Source organism: Arctopsyche grandis, chromosome 7 (assembly GCF_051622035.1).
Source record: "Arctopsyche grandis isolate Sample6627 chromosome 7, ASM5162203v2, whole genome shotgun sequence".
NCBI lineage: Eukaryota > Metazoa > Arthropoda > Insecta > Trichoptera > Hydropsychidae > Arctopsyche > Arctopsyche grandis.
In genome coordinates this window covers 27,747,302-27,772,859 of record NC_135361.1, presented here as the reverse complement: position 1 = coordinate 27,772,859, position 25,558 = coordinate 27,747,302, and the positions used below count along the sequence as shown (strand labels likewise).

The 25,558-nt window shown below is 32.7% G+C and overlaps 1 protein-coding gene across 2 annotated transcripts; it reads right to left on the bottom strand.

Annotated features, from left to right (window-relative positions):
* Positions 1-19,648, bottom strand: LOC143914515 (transmembrane protease serine 9-like). Of its 2 annotated transcripts, none has more exons than XM_077434772.1 (18): positions 19,557-19,648; positions 14,671-14,732; positions 14,408-14,554; positions 14,200-14,224; positions 13,130-13,317; positions 12,851-13,057; positions 10,827-10,988; positions 10,627-10,745; positions 10,264-10,440; positions 10,000-10,165; positions 9,462-9,659; positions 8,093-8,196; positions 6,887-7,049; positions 6,535-6,808; positions 3,952-4,098; positions 3,756-3,888; positions 495-626; positions 1-375 (listed from the first exon to the last, which is right to left on the bottom strand). In XM_077434772.1, the coding sequence occupies exons 3-18, from the start codon at positions 14,451-14,453 to the stop codon at positions 205-207; spliced, it is 2,412 nt and encodes an 803-aa protein (XP_077290898.1). In that variant the 5' UTR covers positions 14,454-14,554; positions 14,671-14,732; positions 19,557-19,648; the 3' UTR covers positions 1-204. The 2 variants fall into 2 exon arrangements, with proteins under 2 accessions (XP_077290898.1, XP_077290897.1); XM_077434771.1 differs by having other exon boundaries at positions 19,582-19,648.
* Positions 19,649-25,558: the final 5,910 nt, after the last annotated feature.

The window sequence follows — 25,558 nt, the reverse complement described above, 5'->3', positions numbered from 1 at the left end:
ATGTATGTATTTATTATATTATGTCAGAAATGATAAGGATGTGATGAAAATTTTAATAAAGACGGTAGTATTATATTCATACTTTACATCCATAATAATAATTATAATAATAAAAACAACATCAAAATATATATATCAATAATAATATTTGCCCCCTCCCCCCCAATTTAATTCTCGTGCGCCATTGGTGTCAAGTATATTTTTTTAATTAGGCCACACAACGCTCTCAATCCAAGGTATATAATATGAAACTCTTGTGTATACTCCAGGCATGCCAATAATTCCACACTTTTTTCCAATCGATGTAATTCCAATAACATTATATGTGCAATGTACTCCATTATTGTAGATTTGAAGTGGACCACCAGAATCACCCTGAAAGTGGTTATTGATTTAAATTCAATGCAAACAAAGTCTATATTTTGTGACACCTAATTCAGGGAACAAATTTATTATACGTATACAGATATTCCTATCTGGGAGAAATACAATACCTGACAAGTATCTTTCACTTCTGATCTGCTACCATAGCATATTTGAGAGGTATTTCTGATTCCATCGCGTGATTTTTTTGCAATAGGGTATGATTGTTTACATTCCTCGTGCGTGAACTTTTCTAAAGTTACCTGAAAGATGTTTGGTGAATTATAAATGACATTCTGATTGCTTCCAATTTATTTAAATACAAGTACACGATTGTAACTTAGTAATCTACTTGACATTACATTTTTTTTGTTTAGTTTTATAAAGGTCGTTCAATAGGTACTTACTTACATATATAAAAAACGTTTTATAATAAATGATAATACGATTATATATGTAATATCTTAACGCATTTATATGATGACGTCGGTTTACGATTGTAAGGAATTCGACAATATCATTTTATTTTGCAGAGATTGCAAGTAATACAAAAATGTTCATAAGACCTATCTTAATAGAAAATCAAGATAATGTTAAATAATGTCCGATTTATTGATCGGATTCCGAAAATTCGATCCCAAAATTTGGTGTAGCATGTATGTACATACATCTGATATCCAATAGTTGTTGCATACCTGATAGCATTTCATTAGATTATAAAATAGTAGAAGTAGTTAATATTTTACATATATTTAGGTCACATAATTTTAATTTCCGGTAGTAAAAACGAAGAAATAGAGAGACGTATGAATCAAAAATCCATTCTGCCTGAAGAAAAAGACCTTCGATCAATGCGTTTTGCCAGTGATGACGTATGGATGTGAAACTTTGACGTATGGACATTGAACGCTAAAATGTTACACAAAGTCCAATGTACTCAAAGAAGTATGTATGCTTGGCATAACGAGGAAAGACAAGAAACGGAATACGTGGGTGATAAGAAGAGGTAGGATAGCCAAGGTGCCGCTCATTGTTCCATTGTTGTAAATCCTTTGTAAAAAAGGTTCGGCAAACCTTTAACAATGCATTTACAACCTTTGAACAATACGTGGCACCTTCTGGGTCCGGTGACTAGTGATAAGTAGACTACGGATAGAGAGCGTGCTTTTTCCAGGAATCGGGGTGGTTTGGCTCTATTTACAAAGCTAGAGTGCAAAAAAAAAAAGGTTCGGCGAACCTTTAACAAAGCATTTATAACAATTGAACAATAAACGGCACGCTTTGGGTCCGGAGTCTAGTGATAAGTATGACAAGAGTAGTGGATGTAGTGGATAGAATGAAGAGATTGAAATAGCAATGGGCGGGCTACGTGGCTAGAAGAGTGCACGAAAAGTGGACAAAAGAAGTACTAGAATGTTACCCGTGAGAATACAAAAGGGTAAAAGGAAGACCATAAGTAAGAAGGGCAGATGAATTTAGAAAAAAAGTATGGCGTGAGATGCATGAGAGTTGCGCAAAACAGACACGAGTGGAAGCGTGTTGGAGAGGCCTTCATCTAGCAGTGGATGGTGAATGGCTGTAGGTGATTATGATGTATATAAGCCCACTTTAGAGGTCAATTAAGTCAAACAATAAAGCCCTCTACATGAGGCCACCACCCCCCCCCAACGAAAGCAGTCTAAGAGACCCTTTCGTCGGAGAACGATACGGTTGTCCAGCAATAGAATTAGAGTAACCGCACATCACTGTTCTATTAAAAAAGGAAACACCACAATAGAACTATATAAACATATGTACATGAATTTAAAGAAAATATAAAGAAAAAAAAAGGAAAAGGTAAGAAAAGAAAATATATGAGCACCTGTAGCACACATACATATGTTCTTACATATGTTCATGCATTCGTACGCACGCACATAAAGAAATACATATGTACATACATCACATACATACGCCATCACGCGCACTACCTCTGGGATCAACCATTAGTTGAATTGTAGCATCCCGGAACCTTAGTTCTAAACCTAAGGAACCTAAGTTCCCAAAACACAGCAAACCTTTCAAAAGCCCTGAAAGAAGCTCTATTACCCACCTAATCCCCGTGATGCAATGGGCCAATGAGAGCACCCTGACGCTATCAAGCATAACCTTTCACTCTTCAACCATACCAGGACAGGACCACAAAATATGGTCTGCGTCCTGCACCGGAGAAGAACAAAGACAGACGGAACCAGAGATAGATCAATCCCATGCATGAAAACTTACCGTAAAAGTGACTATGACCAGTCAAAAATTGACTGGTCCAAAAACTAGGCGATAACTAATCTTCGGCGGTGGAGCGTGTTTTTGGGATCAAAAATTGGAGTTTGGGGCTATTTTCAAGGAAAGAGGGCAAACTACAAAGCTAGAGAGTAAAAAAAGGATGCGCAAGGTCACGCCGAGTGTTCCTCTAAGGGTAGACAAACTTTTAGGTTAGGCACCCAACGACCTTTGGAAAAAGCCTAAAAGTTTGTCTACCCTTAGAGGAACACTCCCATCTATGTTGCCAATTAGAAACGGCACAATTGAAAATACTAGATTTTAGATTTCTCCAAAATCGAGGAACACGGCACTGTAACTGATTGGGAGCATGAAATAAAACTCCCGAAACGGAAGCGTCCAGCCTTCTGCGAAGTCTTATCCGGGCCGCCCTCACTTATACAATTAGGTCAAGTGGTAATGTACCAGCAAGAATCTGCAAGAAGTCTGTAAACGCTGTACGATAAGCCCGAGTGAGAGCAATGAGGGGGAGGCGCTGACCACTATTAAGGGCGCGATCACACAGCGAGGGATGCGGTATGCTGTACGTGGTATATTTTTTTTAGATAGTTTTAAACATACAAAAAAAATATTTCGTATACGCGGTATCGTGTGGTATATACATACATGGGATCGTCTATTCATTGGAGCGGTCTCGTTGAAATTCTATAGAATTGTTTATACTAACTTGACGGTGATATATACCAATTCGACCCTTCGAACGTGGCTTGACATTCTTCACGTGCAACAAGTGCAACAATTCACATCTGTTACCAAAAAAACTCCATTGTCATCTAAAAACGGAATACTTTTCCGTTTCTACTTATCTAGTATAATATGGGATACACCGTTATCGATCACTGTCAAGCTCCGTCCGAAGGGTCGAATTGGTATATATCACCGTCAAGTAAGTATAAACAATTCTAAAGAATTTCAACGAGACCGCTCCAATGAATAGACGATCCCATGTATATACCGCACGAGAACCTTTCATGAGTAAACATTTATACAAAAAAACGCCGAAACTCAAATGATGATGTACCAGTACATATGTATGTATATATGTGTGTTAAAATCAATTTTTCGATACGCACTTTGAGTAAAGCATCGCTTTTAGTTTCAGTTTCGAAATCTGTTATTCCCCAACCAGTAGCTACGGCTTTTTGATCATTTACTGGATTACCCACGTGTAGACAAGCAGGTCGGATTTTTTCACTATATTTGACCCTAAAATTATAATTTATCATTTATTTTTATATCTTTCAATTTCCAATTAACTGCATAACTTACTTTTTGTCCATTTTTAAAAGTCCTATGTCGTTGTAAACAGATACAGGTTGGTATTCGGGGTGGATTACTTTTTCAATCACATTAAAAATAAATTCAGGATACTTATCCAAGTCTTCATTACCAAGCACTACGTATTTGACGTATTCTCTGAAATAAAAATTTTTAACATAATATTATAATAAAATCTATTAAACAAGCAACAGGATCATTCAGAAAAAAGATTTCATACTCCTTAGGAATAAAAATGTAAAAACAATTTGAAATAGATCCAGAACCGGGACTATATAAATTGAAATCCGACGTGGAACATGCTATAAAACTAGCAAAGAGTCAGAAGCTACTGGACCGGATCTGATTCCTACCGCATTCATCAAGGGGAGAAAGATGGAGTACCTTGGGGTACACATGATACGGGGTCATGTGTACCCCAAGTTTTATTGCATCCAATAAAACTTTGAAAACTAAGATTGTGACTGTCTAAAGCAGGCATCGGCAACCTATGACCCTCGGGTCACCAAATGACTCATTTGACAATTTCAAGTGATCCACTTGAGTTAACGGGCTAAGGCTTCACTTTATTATTCTTGATCTGTCAGCTTGCCAACTCCGAATAAAGCACGTACCAAAACCGCCGAGTATTTATAATCTTCGGGTACTCTCCGCACAGGGTCTCGAGACTTTATTGGTTATTGTATCCGGCTCGTTTATACGATGAGGCCTTTTTGAGTTCAGGTGATCAGCGCTAGTAAACCAGTGGTCGACGAGCATTAATCGTATAATTTCTACGTTAAATTATTATTCAATAAAAGTTTGTTTTAAAATAAAATATCTAAATATAAAATATAATAACACAGTCAAAAAAGGTTGCCGACGCCTGTTGTTTTTAGACTCTCAAGTGTGAATTGGGTCGTTAAGTCGAATCATCAATGGTCTTTAAGATTAATACAGGGCTGTGGAGTTGGAGTCGGAGTCTTAAAAAATAAACCGATTCCGACTATTTATTACATATTTTCTTTAATAGTGTTACGTATACTAAAAAGAGCCGCCGAGTAATTGCGATCGGATTAGGCCGGGTAGCGTCCTCAGAGACCGTGTGACCGGTGTAAGTGGTTTTAAGGATTAGCGACAGGCTAAGTGCAAGTAAGCTAAACAATGATTGCACTTCCCAGAATTGACCTGTTCCGTGGGAGCGAATGTCGTGGGAAGACATATCCGTACGTGACCATAACAATAGGTAAACAAATTAGACGTCGAAGATGTCCCGAGAGATCTATCCCATATAAGGCGATACTTAGGCGATATCAGGTAATTCTGGACTGAGCACTGCCAGTGCGTGTATCTCCTTAATCATCAATAAATGCTGTGAAACGACTGTTGGCCTTTTACTTGGATCCTCTACCCACCCCTACGCAACAATAGTATTACGGTATGTGTCAACTAGATTCTCAAATTATTTGTTAGTTAACCCAGTAATAAATTTACATTTAATAATTTATAAAATTATGATTTTAAACTATATAATAAATAAAATCGTTCCTATTATTTTGAATTCCATATATGTATTTTGGTGTTTTTTGGCAAAAAACCGATTGTTTCCTCCGACACGTATTTTTTTTTTTTAATTTTGATTCTTACTCCCTTTTTTCGCATTGATTTTTTTATGTATGGAATTTATACACATATACTATGAATGTACTAACTTTATATTTATAACTATTTCATTACCAATAATTCAATATATTACGTTACATGTCAATTTTTGGTTAGTTTAATTGCTATATTTTTATATATTGAAAATCGCTATTATTTTTACTACTCACAATTAAGTCGGAGTCGGAAATGAGTCGGAGTTTGAAATCGGAGTTGGAGTCAATAAATTTAGATCCGACTCAACGGTCCTGGATTTTATTTTATTTTTATTTAATTTATACCAGGAAGGCCTAACAGGTAAACCCAATGTGCCTTCCTGGCCAAAGATAATTATATAAACATATATGTACACCATCCATATATACACAAATACTTACACGTATACACAAATACACATACATATATACATAAATATATAAATACACATATATACACATACATACATACATACATACATACACACATACACATATATATATATATATACACATATATATACATATACATATACAAATACATATACACATACATACATACACATGCAAATACATACATCCATATACATACACACATTATACATGCATATACACACAAACACATAAACACATAAATACACATAAATAAAGATAAATTACTCATATACATAAATATATATAAAAATAAAAAAAATATCATACATATAAAAATAAAGATAAAAACAAAATACATACACATTATGCTAAATAATAATATTACAAAATGAAAACAACATGTGTAAATATGTAGCTAGAAGCCATTTAAAATATGCTACCTGACAGAACTGTATGATGCAGTAAAAACATCAAGGCTCCCATAAAGCAGGTTAAGTAATCGAATGGCTCTTGAAAGGGGTAAGTCATGAAGCACATTAATTAATAGAAAGGTTGGTAAGAAAAGTATAAAATGTTTACATACCTAGTATATTTGTCCAAATGGCAGTGAGCTGTCGTCATAACCCACTGTTCACTGATTAGGGTACCTCCACAAAGATTAGAGCTATTTACATTATTAAATTCACTGTTATAAAAAAGTTGTGCTTGGTGTGGAAATTCGTTAGGCATAGTAGCAGTTCCTCCAATTATCAACTCTACGCCAGTATGCTTGCACGTGTCCATTCTCATTTTTAAGATATTCGAACTTGGATCAAATGACACACATGGAAACACCGAGTCAGCCAAGTCAATACATTCTTACGCAAAACGGAAGTTTTAAATTATTTTAAAGTCGATCTTTACTCATATTTTTTTTATTTTAATTCGATACTTACTGTTCCAAGCCTTTTGACCGGTTCTGCTCACGGTGATGGCATCTTTCGGAAAGTCGCATTCATTGTACGTCGAAAAACTAGTGGGTTTGAATGAATCTGTAGTCGAAGTTGAAGCATCACCGGGACAGCACACTACCGGTTGTGAACCAGAAGAGCTACAAATCTGAAAGAAAAGAATATTGGTATTTATGTATAGTGTAGTCAAATGTAGCGTGGAGTGAATACTTATTAAATATATATTATGTAAAGAGCCGCGCCTACCATATATACAAATGTGTGCAACGCGCACAGGCGGCCGAAATAAATGAGCGTCGTAAAAATTATATTCCTTAAAAAATACGAAACAAGAAATCGTACTTAAAAAATGCATTTAGGCAATGACTTGTATTATTGTGAATTGTTGTTGCAAGTTACAACTTTTAACACACCCGAACTATAATTCGTGGAAATAACGGGATATGAGGTATAGATAGCTTAGGACCACATAGAGGTCAATTTTTATTTTGATTTGAATGTGAATTTTCAATATTATATTTCTCATACAATAAATATCACAAGGTAAGATTTTTGCACTGCTCGCATGCACATAATTTTTTTTTAATTAATATGATTTAGCCAGCAGCATGGTTTGGTGCTTTTGCCTAGCACTGAAAGGTCGAGCGGCTTCGATACCGTGAGTTGACCTCGATTAAAAAGAATTAATTCTGAGTATATTATCTGTAATGCTACTGGTTAGACTTGGATATTTGTGACTCCAAGTCGATCGTTTCCTATCAGAGTTTGCCCATTTTTCTGATTTTGAGTGAAACGGTTCCTCCATTAAATTGGTTAAAAACCCATGTTACTCACTATGTCATCCCTATTTGAGTGTGATTTATGTACAAGATTCATAGATATCTCGTTAATTTCAAGTTTTTCAGTGTCTCGTAATTCAGCGACAATAACAAAAATGCTGCATTGTTTGTAATTAGCCAGGAAGGCGCATTGGGGTTTACCTGTTAGGCCTTCCTGGTATATATGTATGTAAAAATATGTACATATGTAAAATAAATACAAATGCCGATAAAATTAAAGAGCGGCCGATTTAAGTATGCACACAGGCGGCCGGACTCCTAGGCGCGGCCCTGCATAAGTACCTATACATAAAATATTTCTTATACATATATCATGCAAAAATTTATAGAAGTAATATGTCTATAGATATACCGTTGGATGTATCCTATTTTTTTCCAATTGCTCTTGGGCTTCTTTACATTTGCCTAAAAATTTACATACGCCAGGGGTGCCATCGAGTAGAAAACAATTATAAACTGCAAATAAAAAATTCCTTGGTGCATAAATTTAGCAAAAATTTACCTTTGAATCTGATCATCGAATACATATAAAATTTCGAAAGAGACTATGTATATAAGTATATAATGTTGATTGGTAACATCGAAAACAAATCAAAGTTTCTATGACAATTATTCGATATGGTTTCGATTGGATATTTTTTTACATTCAAATAAATTTAAAAAAAAAAACAAATGAATATTTACTATTAGATTCTAACAAATTGTAAAATGGTGTATTTATGTACATACATATACATATACAACAATACAAATACCTAGGAGCAATGATCAATACGGACGTCAGTTCCGAAATGGAGATAAGAAGAAGGATCGAAATAGCAAGAAATGCCTTCGGCAGCGTGAAAAATGTTTTATGTTGTCGAAGGTTGTCTATGAAATTGCGTTTAAGAGTCCTGCACTCCTATGTTTGGTCGGTGTTGCTGTACGGATGCGAAACGTGGACACTGTTAGTGGCATCCATGAACAGGATAGAGTCCTTTGAAATGTGGTGTTACCGGAGGATGCTAAAGATCTCGTGGAAGGAGCATGTAAGAAACGAAACAGTCCTCCAGCTTCTTCATAAAAAGAGAGAGCTTCTTGACACGGTGAAGCGCCGTAAGATGGAATTCTTTGGCCACATTATTCGCGGCCCCAAATATCGCCTTCTACAAACAATCATAGAAGGGAAAATAGAAGGCAAACGGTGGCTTGGGAGAAAGAAGCTCTCTTGGCTCCGGAACATCAGGTCATGGATGGGACTCGGTCTCGAAAAGCTATTTCGGCTTGCCCATGATAGGGAAGAATTCGCACGGGCCATAAACGATGTCTGCCCATGGTAGTCGCCTACGTCTGAATACGGATTCGGCATTAGAAGAAGAAGAAGATATACATATGTACATACTACAGATAGATTTAGCATAAGAAAAGGAGTAAGACTAAGAGATACCATCTCGCCCAAGTTTTAATAGCTCGCGATCCAGCTGACCTACTTAGCAGACTTACACAGCTGGACAAGGAAAGTAGGAATAAAAGATTAAAAATTAACTTAGATATGACTAGATAATAGTTATTGCATGCCTAATAGTAATTCATTACATGATAAAATAGTAGAAGTAGTAAATAATTATTTAAGTCAATTAATTGACATATCTGGTAGTGAACGGGAACGGGAATTGCATGCGTTATTGTGGCATTGCAACACATGCCGGGTTCAGCTAGTTAAAAATGAATTTCAGATATACTTCTTAATTCATTCATAATGAAATCTGCATGACCCTGCACGCTGCTAACAGCTGTATAAGTATTAATTTGACAAGTTGTTCTTAGGGTATTGAGAATTCCAACGCTGACCACGCCCATGAGATACCACCGAGGAATTTCATTATCTGGGACTCTTACAAGTATTCCACCACCACTGTCTCCGTTGCAGATTGTCACATCTGTAAGATAGTGAATTGAATATTAATCGATATGTATGTATTCAGCTTAACAATTGTCATCATAGAACTGTCAGATCAGTCATGACCAGATACCAGCGGACACGATGTTCGATGGCTAAAAAAATGGTTCACTATTGCCAATTACTATTATTAACCATTTTTTTTTGCTTTCCTGCTTTCTCGGACAACGGAGAAGTATATTTTTTTATATTATGGCAACATATTCGCCGCCTAAGTCTGGTCATGACTGCTATGAGTTTTCTCAAAATTCCATATGTATATTTATTTCTAGAATGAGAGCTGTTTAATTGTTTGAAGTCTTGATCAGTCTCAGGCTTACTTCGGACTCCCTTCACACAGAATTTGGTGGCACTCACAAATTTGATGAACTCTCTTGGAACATTATTTATGCAAACACTGCGATTAATTAAATGTATGTCTGCTTTCAATAACATACTTGATGATGAAAATAGATCTCCTTCTTTAGTGACCCCCCAACCAACGACCTGTGCAAATTAAAATATTTTTGTACTTTGAACATCTTTAGTCAAATCAAAGTTTTAATCATCGAAAAAATCGATTAGTAAAAAAAAATTATACTGACTTTTCCTACGTTATTGTTAGAAATATAGCTTTTTAAATCTGCATTTTTTACACTAAGACAAGCGGCGTGAACTTGTGGATAAAAATCAAATGGAGTCTTAACAACCACCACAGCTATATCGTCCTCCAAGTTATTGTCGAATCCAAAATAAGTGTCTGGTATTTTAACTTTTTCAATCTAAACAAGAAAATTCATTAACTCTTTATACACAATTCAAACTAAAACTTCTTATGAGAATACGTGACTGATGTGCTACGATGTTTGTGCGAAACGACAAACTATCGAAGAAGATTGTAAAGATTTCTAAATTTATTAGACTAAAATACTATTTTAATTATTTATCAATGAAAAGCATGACTTTACCATTTTCCGTTGAATATAGGAGAATTCGTCTTTCTCTTTATGATCCCAGGCCCTGTAAATCTTTCCAGCCGCTACGGCGTAGAAGTCTTCGTACGGAGCTTGTAAAAAACAATGTGCAGCTTTAAATAAACACAATAAATGATAAATTAAATGAACATCAACAATTTTTAATCCTACTTCATTTTTTTTTATCAACATACCGCTGATGACAAATTTCCTGCTCACTATTGTACCACCGCATACTTGCTCGTATACTTGATCATGCAGCTTGTATAAACCTACGTGCCAAGGGGTTAATCCTCGTTCTCTTGCATTTGAATTAAGTAGAAATGGTGAATCTAAACCTCTCTCTCTTCCGCAATCTGAAAGCCAAAGATACACACCGAATTTTAGAATATCTATTTTGAAACAAAACACTCTTTTGTCAAATTAAATTTTGGAATCACAAATTTTGGAAAAACTTATATATACATACATTTACTTATTTTTAATTCAATATTAAGTAGTAATATTAAATAAAAAAATCAGTGACAAAAATATAACCTATTAGTTGTGTTCATTGCAATAAGTATTCATTATAAATTTAAAAAAAATCTTTTGTTGAACAAAATAAAGTTCTTTTATCAAATTAAATTTCGGAATCCCTTTAGCACGACAGTAAAACTAATGTTAAATCAACTATTTAATAATTGCTTTAATGACAAAGTATCCCAATATCAGTTTCAAAAGGTTTGTGACCCATAAATTTCTTGGAAAATCGGGCGTTGGTCGATATATTGACATTGGTTCGGTGATAATTACGTAAAGGCGTTCTCGCGCACGTCACTAAAATCTCGATCATGGAACATCTGGCACCCAAAAACTCCATCAATCGAAATTTAACCAAAATATTGAAATATTGCACTAACGAGAACTCGAGTTCCAGATATTCTTCCGTATTCGTGATTTTTGTGGCAACGATAGTCGTGCGCGCGATCGCAATTTGCGCAATAATCCGTTTATCATTGACATTATAACAGTCTTTTCCAACCTTTTTGTGACACGCCCCACTTCAATATCTTAAAAATCTCCATGCCCCCCCCCCCCCTATAATCATTATATAATATATGTAGCTCACTAAATTCAAAAAACGTGCTAAAATCATTCTAAATTCTCAAGATACTTTGTATGTTTGAATGTTTGTTTGGGTCATAGATTCCGTGACGTTCGTTTTAATAAAAAAACAAATGAATATTCAAATAAATTAAATAAAATGTTTACAATTAGATTGGCCATTTTTATGCGGTTTATATTACAAATACCGAGTAAAGCCGGGTAAAAACACTAGTATAAAATAAAATAAAAAGAAAATTTAAGCAATACCTACATAAATCAATAACAAATGTACGTAAATACGATGATTAAGATTTTAATCAAAATAATGCTCTCGACTTAAATTAGTGTAATTTAATATATTACTTAAAGCCTTGGGTCACGTAAGTATGAAATGATATAATAATCGCCATAGTTCTTTATCAACGCTAAATAAAATAAAATTATATCGCGCGCTCATATTACCATTATTAACCTATGCTTCATCTGTATGGAATAACGCCTCGAATACTAACCTTTCTAAGCTCCAAGTAATACAAAATAAATCCCTAAAAATAATTTATAATACACCCATATATACTAACCTGAAAAAACTGCATGCCATATATAATATTCCGTTTGTTACAGACATTACTAACAAACTAACCAGTAGATTCTATGACAGAATCACTAATAACCATACTAACACACTTGTAGAGAGTCTTGGTGATTACAACAAAATGTCTATACCCTTCAGGTATAACACACAGATTACCTAAACACAATCTGCTTTAGGTCATCGACTTTAGAGAGTCTTTAATTAATATTATGTATTAGATGTATTATGAACATTTATAAGGATTGTAAATAGGTTTTTGAGCTCTTTTTCCTTTTATGCTTTAGATTAACATTAGAATAATATAATACTGTGATTACTAACCAAATTAAATTAAATTGTAAAATAGAAAATGATCAGTAGATCAGTAGCTATTAAAATATATATAAGATGTATTGTGAACATAATTTCGTAATAATAAAAAGCATTTAAAAATCAAAATCAAATGATATAAACTAATAACTTTATAACAAAGTCTTTTTATAAGGTTTATATAAGTTTCATTATTCGATTAGATATTACAGTCAGAAAACTTACCGGTAGCACATGCTCTAAAAGTGTCGGACCAACGTCCATCATTACAAGTCACTTCTTTTAAATCCTGATTTCGGTAGAGTCTGTGAAATGGTTTACATTTTGGTTTGACTATGGAGCCGTGTTCCATTACTTTTTCACAGTTAATATGGTTATTGTCTAACGAACAGGTCAATTCTATAGTAAGCATATAGGGAAGCTCACATTTTTCTGTAACAAATATTTAAATGGATTAAGTGAACATGAAAAATGATCGTTCTAAGATAATTCACTTTCGCTTACTAGAACACGTCATGGTACCGATCCAAGTACCATTAGCTCCACAATACAAGCTCTGACTTCCAGATTTGGTGTACATATCTTTACATTTGTATGTAAGGGTTGAATTCGGATATACATTTTTACCAACGGCAACAGTAGCCCCATCGACATAATATGTGCCAATCGCTGGATTCTTTGGAACAATACATCTAAAACACCGGAGTAAAAATCGCTATATTCTTTACAGACTACGATAGTTTCAAATAACTATAGGTTAAAGGAGAAGTTTAACTGGGACAAAATTACTATCGACATTTTCAAAACAAAACATGGTATAAATTCTCACGTTGTTGTCAATAACACTGCTCGACACGAAAAATGTTTCAGAGACGAGATATGACTTTTCTAATAGATCTATGCCCAGTAAATACGAATCTGGTAATAAAAAGTGTTGATTGGCTCGAGATTCGGAGATATATGTGTTTTTTAAATCACGCGATTTTTCTATATCTTGGTGTTGTTCGGTCGATTTCTCAAAATCTGTTAATTTTCTGTTCAAAATGAATATTGGAATCTACAGTCGAGTATTTTATCTTTCATTTGTAGTACTTTTCAGCTTTCAAATCTCTCTAAGTAGTCGTCCAGTTCAAATCAAAAGTCGAAATTACGTATTTTCACTTGGGATTTTTTCCCACTGTTAATACTATATTATAGTGAGTATTTTCTATTGAAACATGTTTATTAGAATAGTGTTCTGGCCACACTATTTTTTGATTTCGTTTAAAAGGGTTAATTGGATGAATTTTAAATCTGTAAATTTACGAGCAAAAAATTCGTATTAGTAGAGTAGTAAGATTCGTATTAGTAGAGTAGTAGTAAGTAGTAGAGTAGTATTGATCTATAAGAAAAGTCATATCTCGTCTCTGAAACATTTTAAAAGTCGTCATTTGTCGAACAGTGTAATCAATATGGGTCGTAATAATTAAATAATAAAATTGTATACGTATGTATACTGCATGCTCGTATATAATAAGATCATTTTGTGTGGAATAAAAATAGTGCGATAACCCGAAATATTTGAACTAACTTACCCCTGAACCAAAACACTACTCATACCTGAAACAAACAATATTTTGAATTATTTTAAAAACTGGTAAATGAATGTAGGTAATAAAATAAAAAAAACATCATTTATTTAGATTAATATACCGTTTAAGTGAAAAGTATGGTACTTTTCATTGTAAATTTAAAAAAAATAAGTAAATCCACATTCAAAATAATAATGTGAAAAAAACTTACATGATAATACTATCGGGATCCAAGTCAATCTCACTCGAAAAAGCATAACTGCGTTTAGTTTTTTTTTTCGTCAAAAACCGGTCGTCTCAAATCACTTGTTTTTATTTAATTTTATTATATTCTTTTAGCAAAGTATGGCGAAGTCAACTTAAAATTATAATGTATTCATTTTTATGAATATATTATAAATAACTTTATAATGAATTCATAAAAATGAATTTTAGTAAGATAGCAAAAATTAATACATGTACATATGTACATACCTCGACAATGAATAGTTAAAACTTTCCAATCCTCTGTAATATGATATAGTCCAGTTCAATTTCTGTTGAATAATAGAAACACGGAATTAAAAATAATTTAATAACTGGTGCATTTCAATTCCCATTTAAAACAAATATGAATTTTTTGAATTTGAACAAGATGGGCGAAATTTCGAGGTTAATCAAAGAATATTTTATTTTTAAATGCATTCAGTCGCATAAAGTAAACACAAAAGGAACATTGAATCTAATAAGGAAAAAAAATGATTTAAAAACAAGTTTATTTATAGTAATTGAAGGTCATTCATATCACTGATATATATACATATATCTGTATTTATGTACTTTCGCAGTAGTTATCTTCAATTAATATTTATTTATTTATTGAAAAATTAACATGCCTCAGATGTAGAAATTCCTAAAAACAAAGAATAAATATAACAAAATAGCATCTATGTATGAGCATTTGGACCTTTTTGATTGTCATTTTAATGAAATGGTCAGTTTCATGAGATTCAACAAGAGTTTACTTGAATGAGATGAATGATTTTTAATTTTTTACTGTTAAAACAAGAAGTTTTTTGTGAGATTGGTGTGGCGCATTGGGGCAACCTGTCAGGTCACATTGGTCATGAATTTGTTATTATTATGATTATTATTTATTCATTTTTATGTATTTATTAAAATAATAAAATAAATAAATTGTTTAATGAATTACGTAAGCCCGCCCAGTGATGTCATACCAATTTCGGAACAACAGGTTTCCGATTTACATGATTACATTAAGAAACTAAGTTATCAAAAATTAATAATCTTTAAGCTACGGTAATATTCAACGGTATTATTTCATTTCAAATAAATTTTAGAAAAAAAAAAAACTTGGACTCGGTATGACGTCACCTTGTATCCTGCTCGCGCCATATAAGCAAGTCTGTGCGACAAAAACGGGGAGAATTTCACGGCACGCCGCTGATCGCTATGTATTGCAATAATGATTTTAACGAATTTCAGGTATTACTGGGTTTTGAAATTAACTTTCGAAAAAACCAAATAGGGTTTTTTTAATTTTTCAATTTCAAACAACGTGTTTGATTTTGAACAACCGTTAAATGTCACCACTACACATATTTATTTTACATACATATTTTTACATGCATATATACAAATATACCATGAAGGCCTAACAGGTAAACCCCAATGCGCCTTCCTGGTCAATTACAAACAATGCAGCATTTTTATTATAGAAGTCGCTGAATTACGAGACACTGAAAACTCGAAATTATCGAGACATCTATGAATTTGAACATATTTTTTATTGTGCATTAATCATAGTGTATATCAGTGGCGTATATTGGGTGTGTGCTAGGTGTGCGGCGCACACCCGTGAAAACCAAAGACCACATAAAGTAGTATTTTAATACAAAATAATGTGTTGTTGTATAAACAGGCATTGATGTGTATGGTGTATTTACCGCGTGCGCTAAATGTATGGTGTATGGTGTGGTGTGCAGTCTGCAGCGTGTTGTGTGATGTGTGTATGTAGTTTGTGCGCCGCGACGAGAGAATACCTATGCCGTGCAGCAAATTGGTGGGTTTGGTTGGAGTGTGCAGGCGGATATTCGCTTGTATAGGTTTGTTCGCGATATTAAGACGTACGGTGTGCTACGACTTCAGAGCACCGCGCAACAGTCGGCAATTGACCAATGCGATGCGACACGTGGTCTCGTACTTTTTCGCACATTCGTATTTTTATGGTCATTCGTATCTCAGTCATACCTCTAATAACTAATAATGGCTAACAGTGTTCAAGACATTTTAACTATTCCGTTTTCAAATAGAAGTTTTGAGATAAAATTAAAAATAATTAAAGATGGGAAACCGTGTCCGTCTCTTCCAAATTTATCCAGTTTGCATAAAGAAAAAACAAAAGTTTACACTAGACATTTTTGCGTTTCAAATTATAAAAAATTCGAATGGATTACAGGCTGTGAAATTCGATCCAAACTTTTCTGCTGGCCATGTTTATTGTTCTCCAAAGATATTAATGTGTGGAACAAAGAAGGATTTGCTGATCTCAACCATTTGACAGCAGCACTGAAGAAACACGAAGGATCGCAGGCACACACACGTTCAATCATTTCTTTCCATACAAATGTTTGGCAAACAACGAATCGACGTATTAATTGACAGTCAACGTAAAGCCGAAATAAGTCGACATAATGAACAAGTAAATAAAAATAGAGATGTTTTAAAACGAATTATTAACGCAATAATCTATCTAGGAAAACAAGAACTGTCCCTGCGAGGTCACGACGAGTCATGTAATTCCGTAAACAAAGGCAATTACATTGAATATCTAAATGCTCTTCGAGAATATGATTCTGTTTTAGATACTCATTTAAATACTGCTACTACCTTTCGTGGTACTTCTCCAAGTATACAAAATGACATAATCGAAGCAATCGCTCATGTTATTAAAGTTCATATAAAAAATGAAGTAGAGTCAGCAAGTTTTGTTGCTATTATTCTCGATGAAACTTCAGATATAATGACAAAATCACAGCTCTCAACAGTTTTACGTTTTGTATGTAAAGGCAATGTACATGAACGGTTTATTAGTTTTACAGACGTTAGTGCTGATAAAACATCTAATGGTCTATTCCGTCACGTGGTGAACATAGTTGAAGAATTTAAAATTCAAGACAAATCGGTTGGACAGACTTATGATGGAGCAAGTGTAATGAGTGGACACGTAAATGGTTTGCAATCCAAAGTCCTCAATGCTTATCCTTTTGCTCTTTTTACACACTGTTATGCTCATGTATTGAATTTAGTATTGCAGCAAGGTCTTTCTGATATTAAAGAAAGTAAATCATTTTTTCAAACTTTAAATGGATTGTCTACATACTTTTCAAAATCTTCCAAAAGAGTATTCGCTTTACAGGAATTTGTGACAAAAAGACTTCCCTCTGTAGCACCCACAAGGTGGAATTTTACATCTCGTTTAAGTAGCACAGTACAACAATACAGAAGTCAATTTACAGATTTTTTTCGACATGTTATAGAAAATTGTGAATTATGGGACACAGATACTGTTATAAAAGCACGAGGGTTTTTAGGCTTTTTAGAGGATTTTCAAACAATTAAACTTCTTCAATTTTTTTCAAAACTGTTTGGAATAACTGATGTTTTGTATAACATTCTTCAATCTAAATCTTCGGACGTTTTATATTGTTGTAAAAAAATTAATGATGTTTTGCAGCAACTGAAATACGAAAGGGATAATAATTTTGAAATGTTATGGAATAATTATTTAAATGAAAAAAATGATGATCATGATCGTAGGCCACAAAGATTAAAAAATTATTCAGAAGTAGAAGATAAAACTTCATTTCGTCAATTATATTTCAAAATAGTTGATAGCATAATCGCACAAGTCGAATGTAGATATTCTTCACTTTCCAAATTAGAATATTTTCACCTTCTTTGTAATGATAAATATGACGAATATAAAGAAAATTTTCCAAATGTTTTAATTAATAAATTAAAAGATTTTTATGGATCACTGTTTGATTATATTCGATTGAAAAACGAACTCATTGTGCTATATTCCAGCTCTGAATTTTCAGAGAAACCTGTTCATGAATTAATACAATTCATGACAAAAAATAACCTCGAATCTGGTTTTAAAGAGGTGTTTAAGCTGGGAGAATTAATATTAACGATACCAAGCAGTACAGCTTCAGCAGAACGTTCTTTTTCGGCGCTGAAAAGAATAAAAACTTGCTATAGAGGTACGCAAGGTCAAGATAGATTATGTGGCCTTAGCTTATTTCAATAGAAAAAAAGTTATTGGTGGAATTAAAACAGAAAGACACATTCTATGCAGACGTGATTGAAAAGTTTATGTCTCAGAAACGTCGCATTGAACTTATGTATAAATAACTAATAAATTAAACATTTTTGTAATGCAAAACGAGTATTTTTTTTTAATTGCTAATTTTATACCCTATGCCCTACGGCATACACAGCACACCCGGTATTAACACCCACCGTCCGCCACTGGTGTATATAATCATATAGTGGTGACGAGTCTACGTGACGAGACCCGTCACCACTTTCTTTGATCTTTCGACTTAAGATCTTTCGATTTTTGATCTATGCCTTCCGATATTTGCGTTTTCTGTCATTTAACATTTTGTCTCGTCACGGTGACCGAGTGGTGACATAGTAGATAGGAAGGCTTTTAGCCAATTTAATCAGGAACCATTTCAACAATGAAATCAGAAAAATTGGCAAACTCTGATAGGAAACGATCGTCCTGGAGTCACAAATATCCAAGTCTGACCAGCAGCATTACAGTAGATACTCGGAATAAATTCTTTCCAATCGAGGTCGATCGGGATCGAACCCGGCGTCCTCTCGGTGCTAAGCAAAAGCCCAACCACCCAAATACTGCTGGCTATGCATATGTATGTAATTGGCCCTAGCGAACAATGCGAATTTTGGATTGATTTAGATTGAACCTAGTGAAAAACTTTCTTCGTATCAAGGGGACGTTTAAAATCTAAGGTTCAAGATTAATTTATTGGAGTTTATTTGGGTCGAATATGATAAGTTTCAACCCAAATTAAGTTCAATGGGTACAATTAGGCATTTATTTTTTTAAATTATTGCTCAATTAAACTTTAAAAAAAAAAACACTTTTTTAAAAACTTTGTCGAGATAAATCGATTGTTTGAAAACACATGACATTCTTTAAAATCAACGAATTTTATTATTTAACTTTCCCTAGATACGAAGAAATTTTTCTACTAGGTCCATCGATGAAAATACGAAATTTGCGTTTTCGAAAATGTAAATATATGTACATACCAGGGGCGTACAACCCATATTTATGAATAAACATACCTGCTGCTGCCACGCCGCGTCCTACAAGAGCTGGACCAACTAACTGTCTGTGATTTTCTCGATCACTAAAACTGTTTGCCAACATTTTAATGTATGTAAATTTTTTTTCATCATTCGATGGTACATCAAAAGGTTGCGGGGTCAATAATCAACTTCTCATATCGATTCATGATAAAATAATTTAATGATAATGTGATTGAAAGGAAAATATGAAAGGGGGGGGGGACCTGGGGTAAAGATTCAGGGCCCCGACGACTCGAGAGGCCCCGTGTCGTAAATCGTACCTGTTACATCATATTTTCTTATTCAATTATTTTGAAAATTAAAAACCAATAGATATGTAGGTAGTTCTAATAGATTTTGCATATTAAAATATATATATATATATATATATATATATATATATATATATATATATATATATATATATATATATATATATAATATATTTTTTTACTTTATCTGTGTACGTAGTAACAATAGATGAAGTTTTGTGATCATGCAAAAATTCAAACTCGAGATTCTGACTGATTCGTAACTCAGAATCGATCACTGATCACATTTATGTGCGTCTGTGTATTTCGGGGATTATTTGAACACCGTTAGTTCTATCGAACTGAAACTTAGTATTGGTTACTGAAATTCTTAACGACACTACATAGGTAAATATTTAAGTTGACCGGAAATGGTACCTGCCCTTATACATAGGTATCCTCTTTTTTTAAGTTTTTGTTCAATTCAATTATCTCCCAAACCCAAACTCTCAAATAAGTTATAGTGTACATATAAAATTTAGTGAGCATCCGTCAACCGGAAGTGGCAGTTTACTCTTGTTCTATTTTTCTTCCACTATTTTTTTGACCCCTTAAATATGTGTGCGCTTCACGAAAAACTTCAAGTATAATTCTTGTATCAATGTGATACAAGAATTATAGAGAATCGAGGATTTTTATGTTTTTCTCAGACACCTTTTGGTTTATTACACTTAAATTTCATATCTAGAAGTTTAAGCATAATAGCAAGTTATGTATAAAATTCGGTAAGCATCCCTCAACCGGAAGTGGCAGTTTACTCTTGTTCGATTTTTCTTCCACTATTTTTTTCGAACTCTTAAACATGTGTTCTTTACGAAAAAATTCAAGTATAATTCTTGTATCAATGTGATGAAAATAAAAAAAAATCACTAAATGTTATAAACCGGAAGTGGGATTTTTTCCTCTTAGAAAGGTCAAAAATGTTGTGCCCACTACTTTATCCACACCCCTGAACGTATCGAGCTGAAAATTTATGTTTGTTTTCTTTATGCACTAACTTAGAACTGATAGGCTTTTGGCCAGAATTCGTAAACCGAAAGTAGTATTTTTTTTTTAAAACAATATTTCATTATTTTATTTTGATCTTTTAAATTATTTGTATATTCTTGATATTTAATGTGTATAATAACACTGTTCGACACGAAAAATGGTTCAGAGACGAGATATGACTTTTCTTATAGATCTATGCCCAGTAAATACGAATCTGGTAATAAAAAATGTTGATTGGCTCGAGATTCAGAGATATATGTGTTTTTTAAATCATGCGATTTTTCTATATCTTGGTGTTGTTCGGTTGATGTCTCAAAATCTGTCAATTTCCTGTTCAAAATGAATATTGGAATCTATAATCGGGTATTTTATCTTCCATTTGTAGTACTTTTTAGCTTTCAAATCTCTCTAAGTAGTCGTCCAGTTCAAATCAAAAGTCAAAAGTTTGTATTTTCCCTTGGGATTTTTTCCCACTGTTGATACTATTTTATATTGAGTTTTTTCTATTGAAACATCTTTATTGAGATAGTGTTCTGACCACGCTATTTTTTGTTTTCGTTTAAAAGGGTTAATTGGAAGTGTGCTGAACTTTAAATCGGTAAAATTGCGAGCAAAAAGCTCGTACTAGTGTTTACTCGTATTTACACGAATCTGAATTGAATTAATAGGGATAATATATTAGATTATCTTTATATGAGAATTAAATAAAATTCCACTTAGAAAAATCATATTTCTACTATTCTTGTGGATTAATAACAAAAATTCGTTTATTTTATCGAAGTACGCCAGTTATCAATATTGGAACGGGAATTGCATGCGTTATTGTGGCATTGCAACGCATACCGGGTTCAGCTAGTGATAGATAAAATTTCTTAGTTATTTGTACATACATACATACATATATATGTATACATATTGGCAAAGTAACTAAAGTGGTTTCACAAATACAGTTGGTCCAGCTCTTAGAGGATGCTACGTGGCAGTAGCAGGTCGTTATATTATATTATATTTATCCATAAATATATGTAGATATGTACTTATTTGAATATGTATACGTTATTTATTGATCATTTATAATTTGGATAATATCCACGAGATGACTGCGAAAGTATTTATATGAGTGATGCTGTGACCTTAGATTATTCTGTGAAAAACTTTTTTTAATCATATTTTTCTTGATGCATTCAATGTTCATTACAATACATTTATTAAATAAAAGAATAGGATCAGAGACGTTTATTTTGATTGATTTCGAAATTTTACCCGTCGTGTTTAAAAGCTTGATAATTTATATTGGAATTGAAATACATCAGCCATTGAAATATTTTTTAATATGACATTTTTATTATTCAACAGATATCGAACTAGACTGAACCAGATTTAAATTGTGAAACAGAGCATTTGAAAGTTTTACTTACATTATCTTATTTAAATTAATATTTTTAATAAATTTTTGCTTTATTTATAAAGTCAATTTCATCGTACTTATTCTTAAGGAATATAATAAAATTAAAAACAAGTTTCTTCATAATCCAACTCGAGGCGACCGGTTTAAGAGGAATAAAAAATAAAACTCAGCAATGCTTTTGCGAACGAGATGGAGTTTTATTTCAATAGTCTTATCAAGTAAGTTTGTTTCGCTTTACTGTTTGGGATTTGGATTTACTTATATGATATTTTAAATTTACAATGAAAAGTACCCAAATTTCCATCAAAACGGTAGATTTTCTTTTAATGACATACCGATTTACATATTTATGTATGTACCGGTCTACGTGACGAGACAGAATGTTAAATTACAGAAAACGCAAATATCGGAAGGCAAAGATCGAAAATCGAAAGATCAAAAAAAAATGATGCATGGTAAACGCACATTAATACAGGAGGAAAAGCCTGTTCCTCTTGTTTCTGTTGTATCCTGCTCGCGCAAATTAAGTGAGTATGTACGTGAGTATGTACCGTTTACCATGCATCATTTTTTTTTGATCTTTCGACTTAAGATCTTTCGATTTTCGATCTTTGCCTTCCGATATTTGCGTTTTCTGTAATTTAACATTCTGTCTCGTCACGTAGACCCGTATGTACATATGTACATACATACTATATACATACATATACTATACTAGTGTATTTACCCGGCTTCGCTCGGTATTTGTAATATAAACTACTTAACCATGGCCAATCTAATAGTAAACATTTTATTAAATTTATTTGAATAGTTTTATTTTATTTAAATTTACGTCTTAAATTAAGTCTCAGAAGTTTTAAAAAAAAACAATATTTCATTATTTTTTCATTATTTTATTTTGACCTTTTAAATTATTTTAAGCGTCTTGATATTTATTGTGTATAGTAAATATAGTGATTTTAAGTAAAAATAAAAAATAAAACCATCAAATTTAATGAACCGGAAGTGGGATTTTCTCCTATTAGAAAGGTCAAAAATGTTGTCGCCTGGATCCTGTCCACACCCCTAAACGTATTAAGCTGAAAATTTATATTTGTGTTGTTTATGTACTAACTTAGATTTGGTAACGTTTTGGTCAGAATTCGTAAACCGGAAGTAGTATTTTTTTTTAAAACAATATTTCATTATTTTTTCATTATTTTATTTTGACCTTTTAAATTATTTTAAGCGTCTTGATATTTATTGTGTACAATAGAGATAGTTATTTTAAGTAAAAATAAAAAATAAAATCAGCAAATTTAATGAACCGGAAGTGGGATTTTATCCTATTAGAAAGGTTAAAAATGTTGTCGCCTGGATCCTGTCCACGCCCCTGAACGTATTAAGCTGAAAATTTATATTTGCGTTGTTTATGTACTAACTTAGATTTGGTAACGTTTTGGTCAGAATTCGTAAACCGGAAGTAGTATTTTTTTTAAAAACAATATTTCATTATTTTTTCATTATTTTATTTTGACCTTTTAAATTATTTTAAGCGTCTTGATATTTATTGTGTACAATAGAGATAGTGATTTTAAGTAAAAATAAAAAATAAAATCAGCAAATTTAATGAACCGGAAGTGGGATTTTATCCTATTAGAAAGGTTAAAAATGTTGTCGCCTGGATCCTGTCCACGCCCCTGAACGTATTAAGCTGAAAATTTATATTTGCGTTGTTTATGTACTAACTTAGATTTGGTAACGTTTTGGTCAGAATTCGTAAACCGGAAGTAGTATTTTTTTTAAAAACAATATTTCATTATTTTATTTTGACCTTTTAAATTATTTTAACCCTCTTGATATTTATTGTGTACAATAGAGATAGTGATTTTAAGTAAAAATAAAAAATAAAATCAGCAAATTTAATGAACCGGAAGTGGGATTTTCCCCTATTAGAAAAGTCAAAAATCTTGTCGCCTGGATCCTGTCCACGACCCTGAACGTATTAAGCTGAAAATTTATATTTGTGTTGTTTATGTACTAACTTAGATTTGGTAACGTTTTGGTCAGAATTCGTAAACCGGAAGTAGTATTTTTTTTATAAACAATATTTCATTATTTTATTTTGATAAATTTAATTAAATTAAATTTTCAGCTTAATACGTTCAGGGGTGTGGTCAGGATCCAGGCGACAACATTTTTGACCTTCCTTCCGGATGCTTTCGGAAGGGAAAAAATCCCACTTCCGGTTTATTAAATTTAGTGATTTATTTTTATTTCAGTCACATTGATACAAGAATTATACTTGAATTTTTTCGTGAAGACCACACATGTTTAAGGGGTCGAAAAAAATAGTGGAAGACAAATCGAACAAGAGTAAACTGCCACTTCCGGTTGACGGACGCTTACCAAATTTTATACATAACTTGGTATTGAGCTTAAACTGATCGATATGAAATTTCAGTTCGATAAATCAAAAGGCTTTTGAGAAAAACATAAAAAACCTCGATTCTCTAGAGTAAAAGTACTACTTCCGGTTCAGATAAAAAGATTTAAAAAATATAAAATTATAAAAATTATTATTTCTAGTACATGTAAAAAAAAATTTGATGGTTTTATTTTTTATTTTTACTTAAAATCACTATTTCTATTGTACACAATAAATATCAAGACGCTTAAAATAATTTAAAAGGTCAAAATAAAATAATGAAAAAATAATGAAATATTGTTTTTAAAAAAAATACTACTTCCGGTTTACGAATTCTGACCAAAACGTTACCAAATCTAAGTTAGTACATAAACAACACAAATATAAATTTTCAGCTTAATACGTTCAGGGGTGTGGTCAGGATCCAGGCGACAACATTTTTGACCTTCCTTCCGGATGCTTCCGGAGGGAAAAAATCCCACTTCCGGTTTATTAAATTTAGTGATTTTTTTTTATTTTAATCACATTGATACAAGAATTATACTTGAATTTTTTCGTGAAGACCACACATGTTTAAGGGGTCGAAAAAAACAGTGGAAGAAAAATCGAACAAGAGTAAACTGCCACTTCCGGTTGACGGACGCTTACCAAATTTTATACATAACTTGGTATTGAGCTTAAACTGATCGATATGAAATTTCAGTTCGAATAATCAAAAGGCTATTGAGAAAAACATAAAAAACCTCGATTCTCTAGAGTAAAAGTACTACTTCCGGTTCAGATAAAAATATTTAAAAAATATAAAATTATAAAAATTATTATTTCTAGTACATGTAAAAAAATTCAGTCCGATTCAGT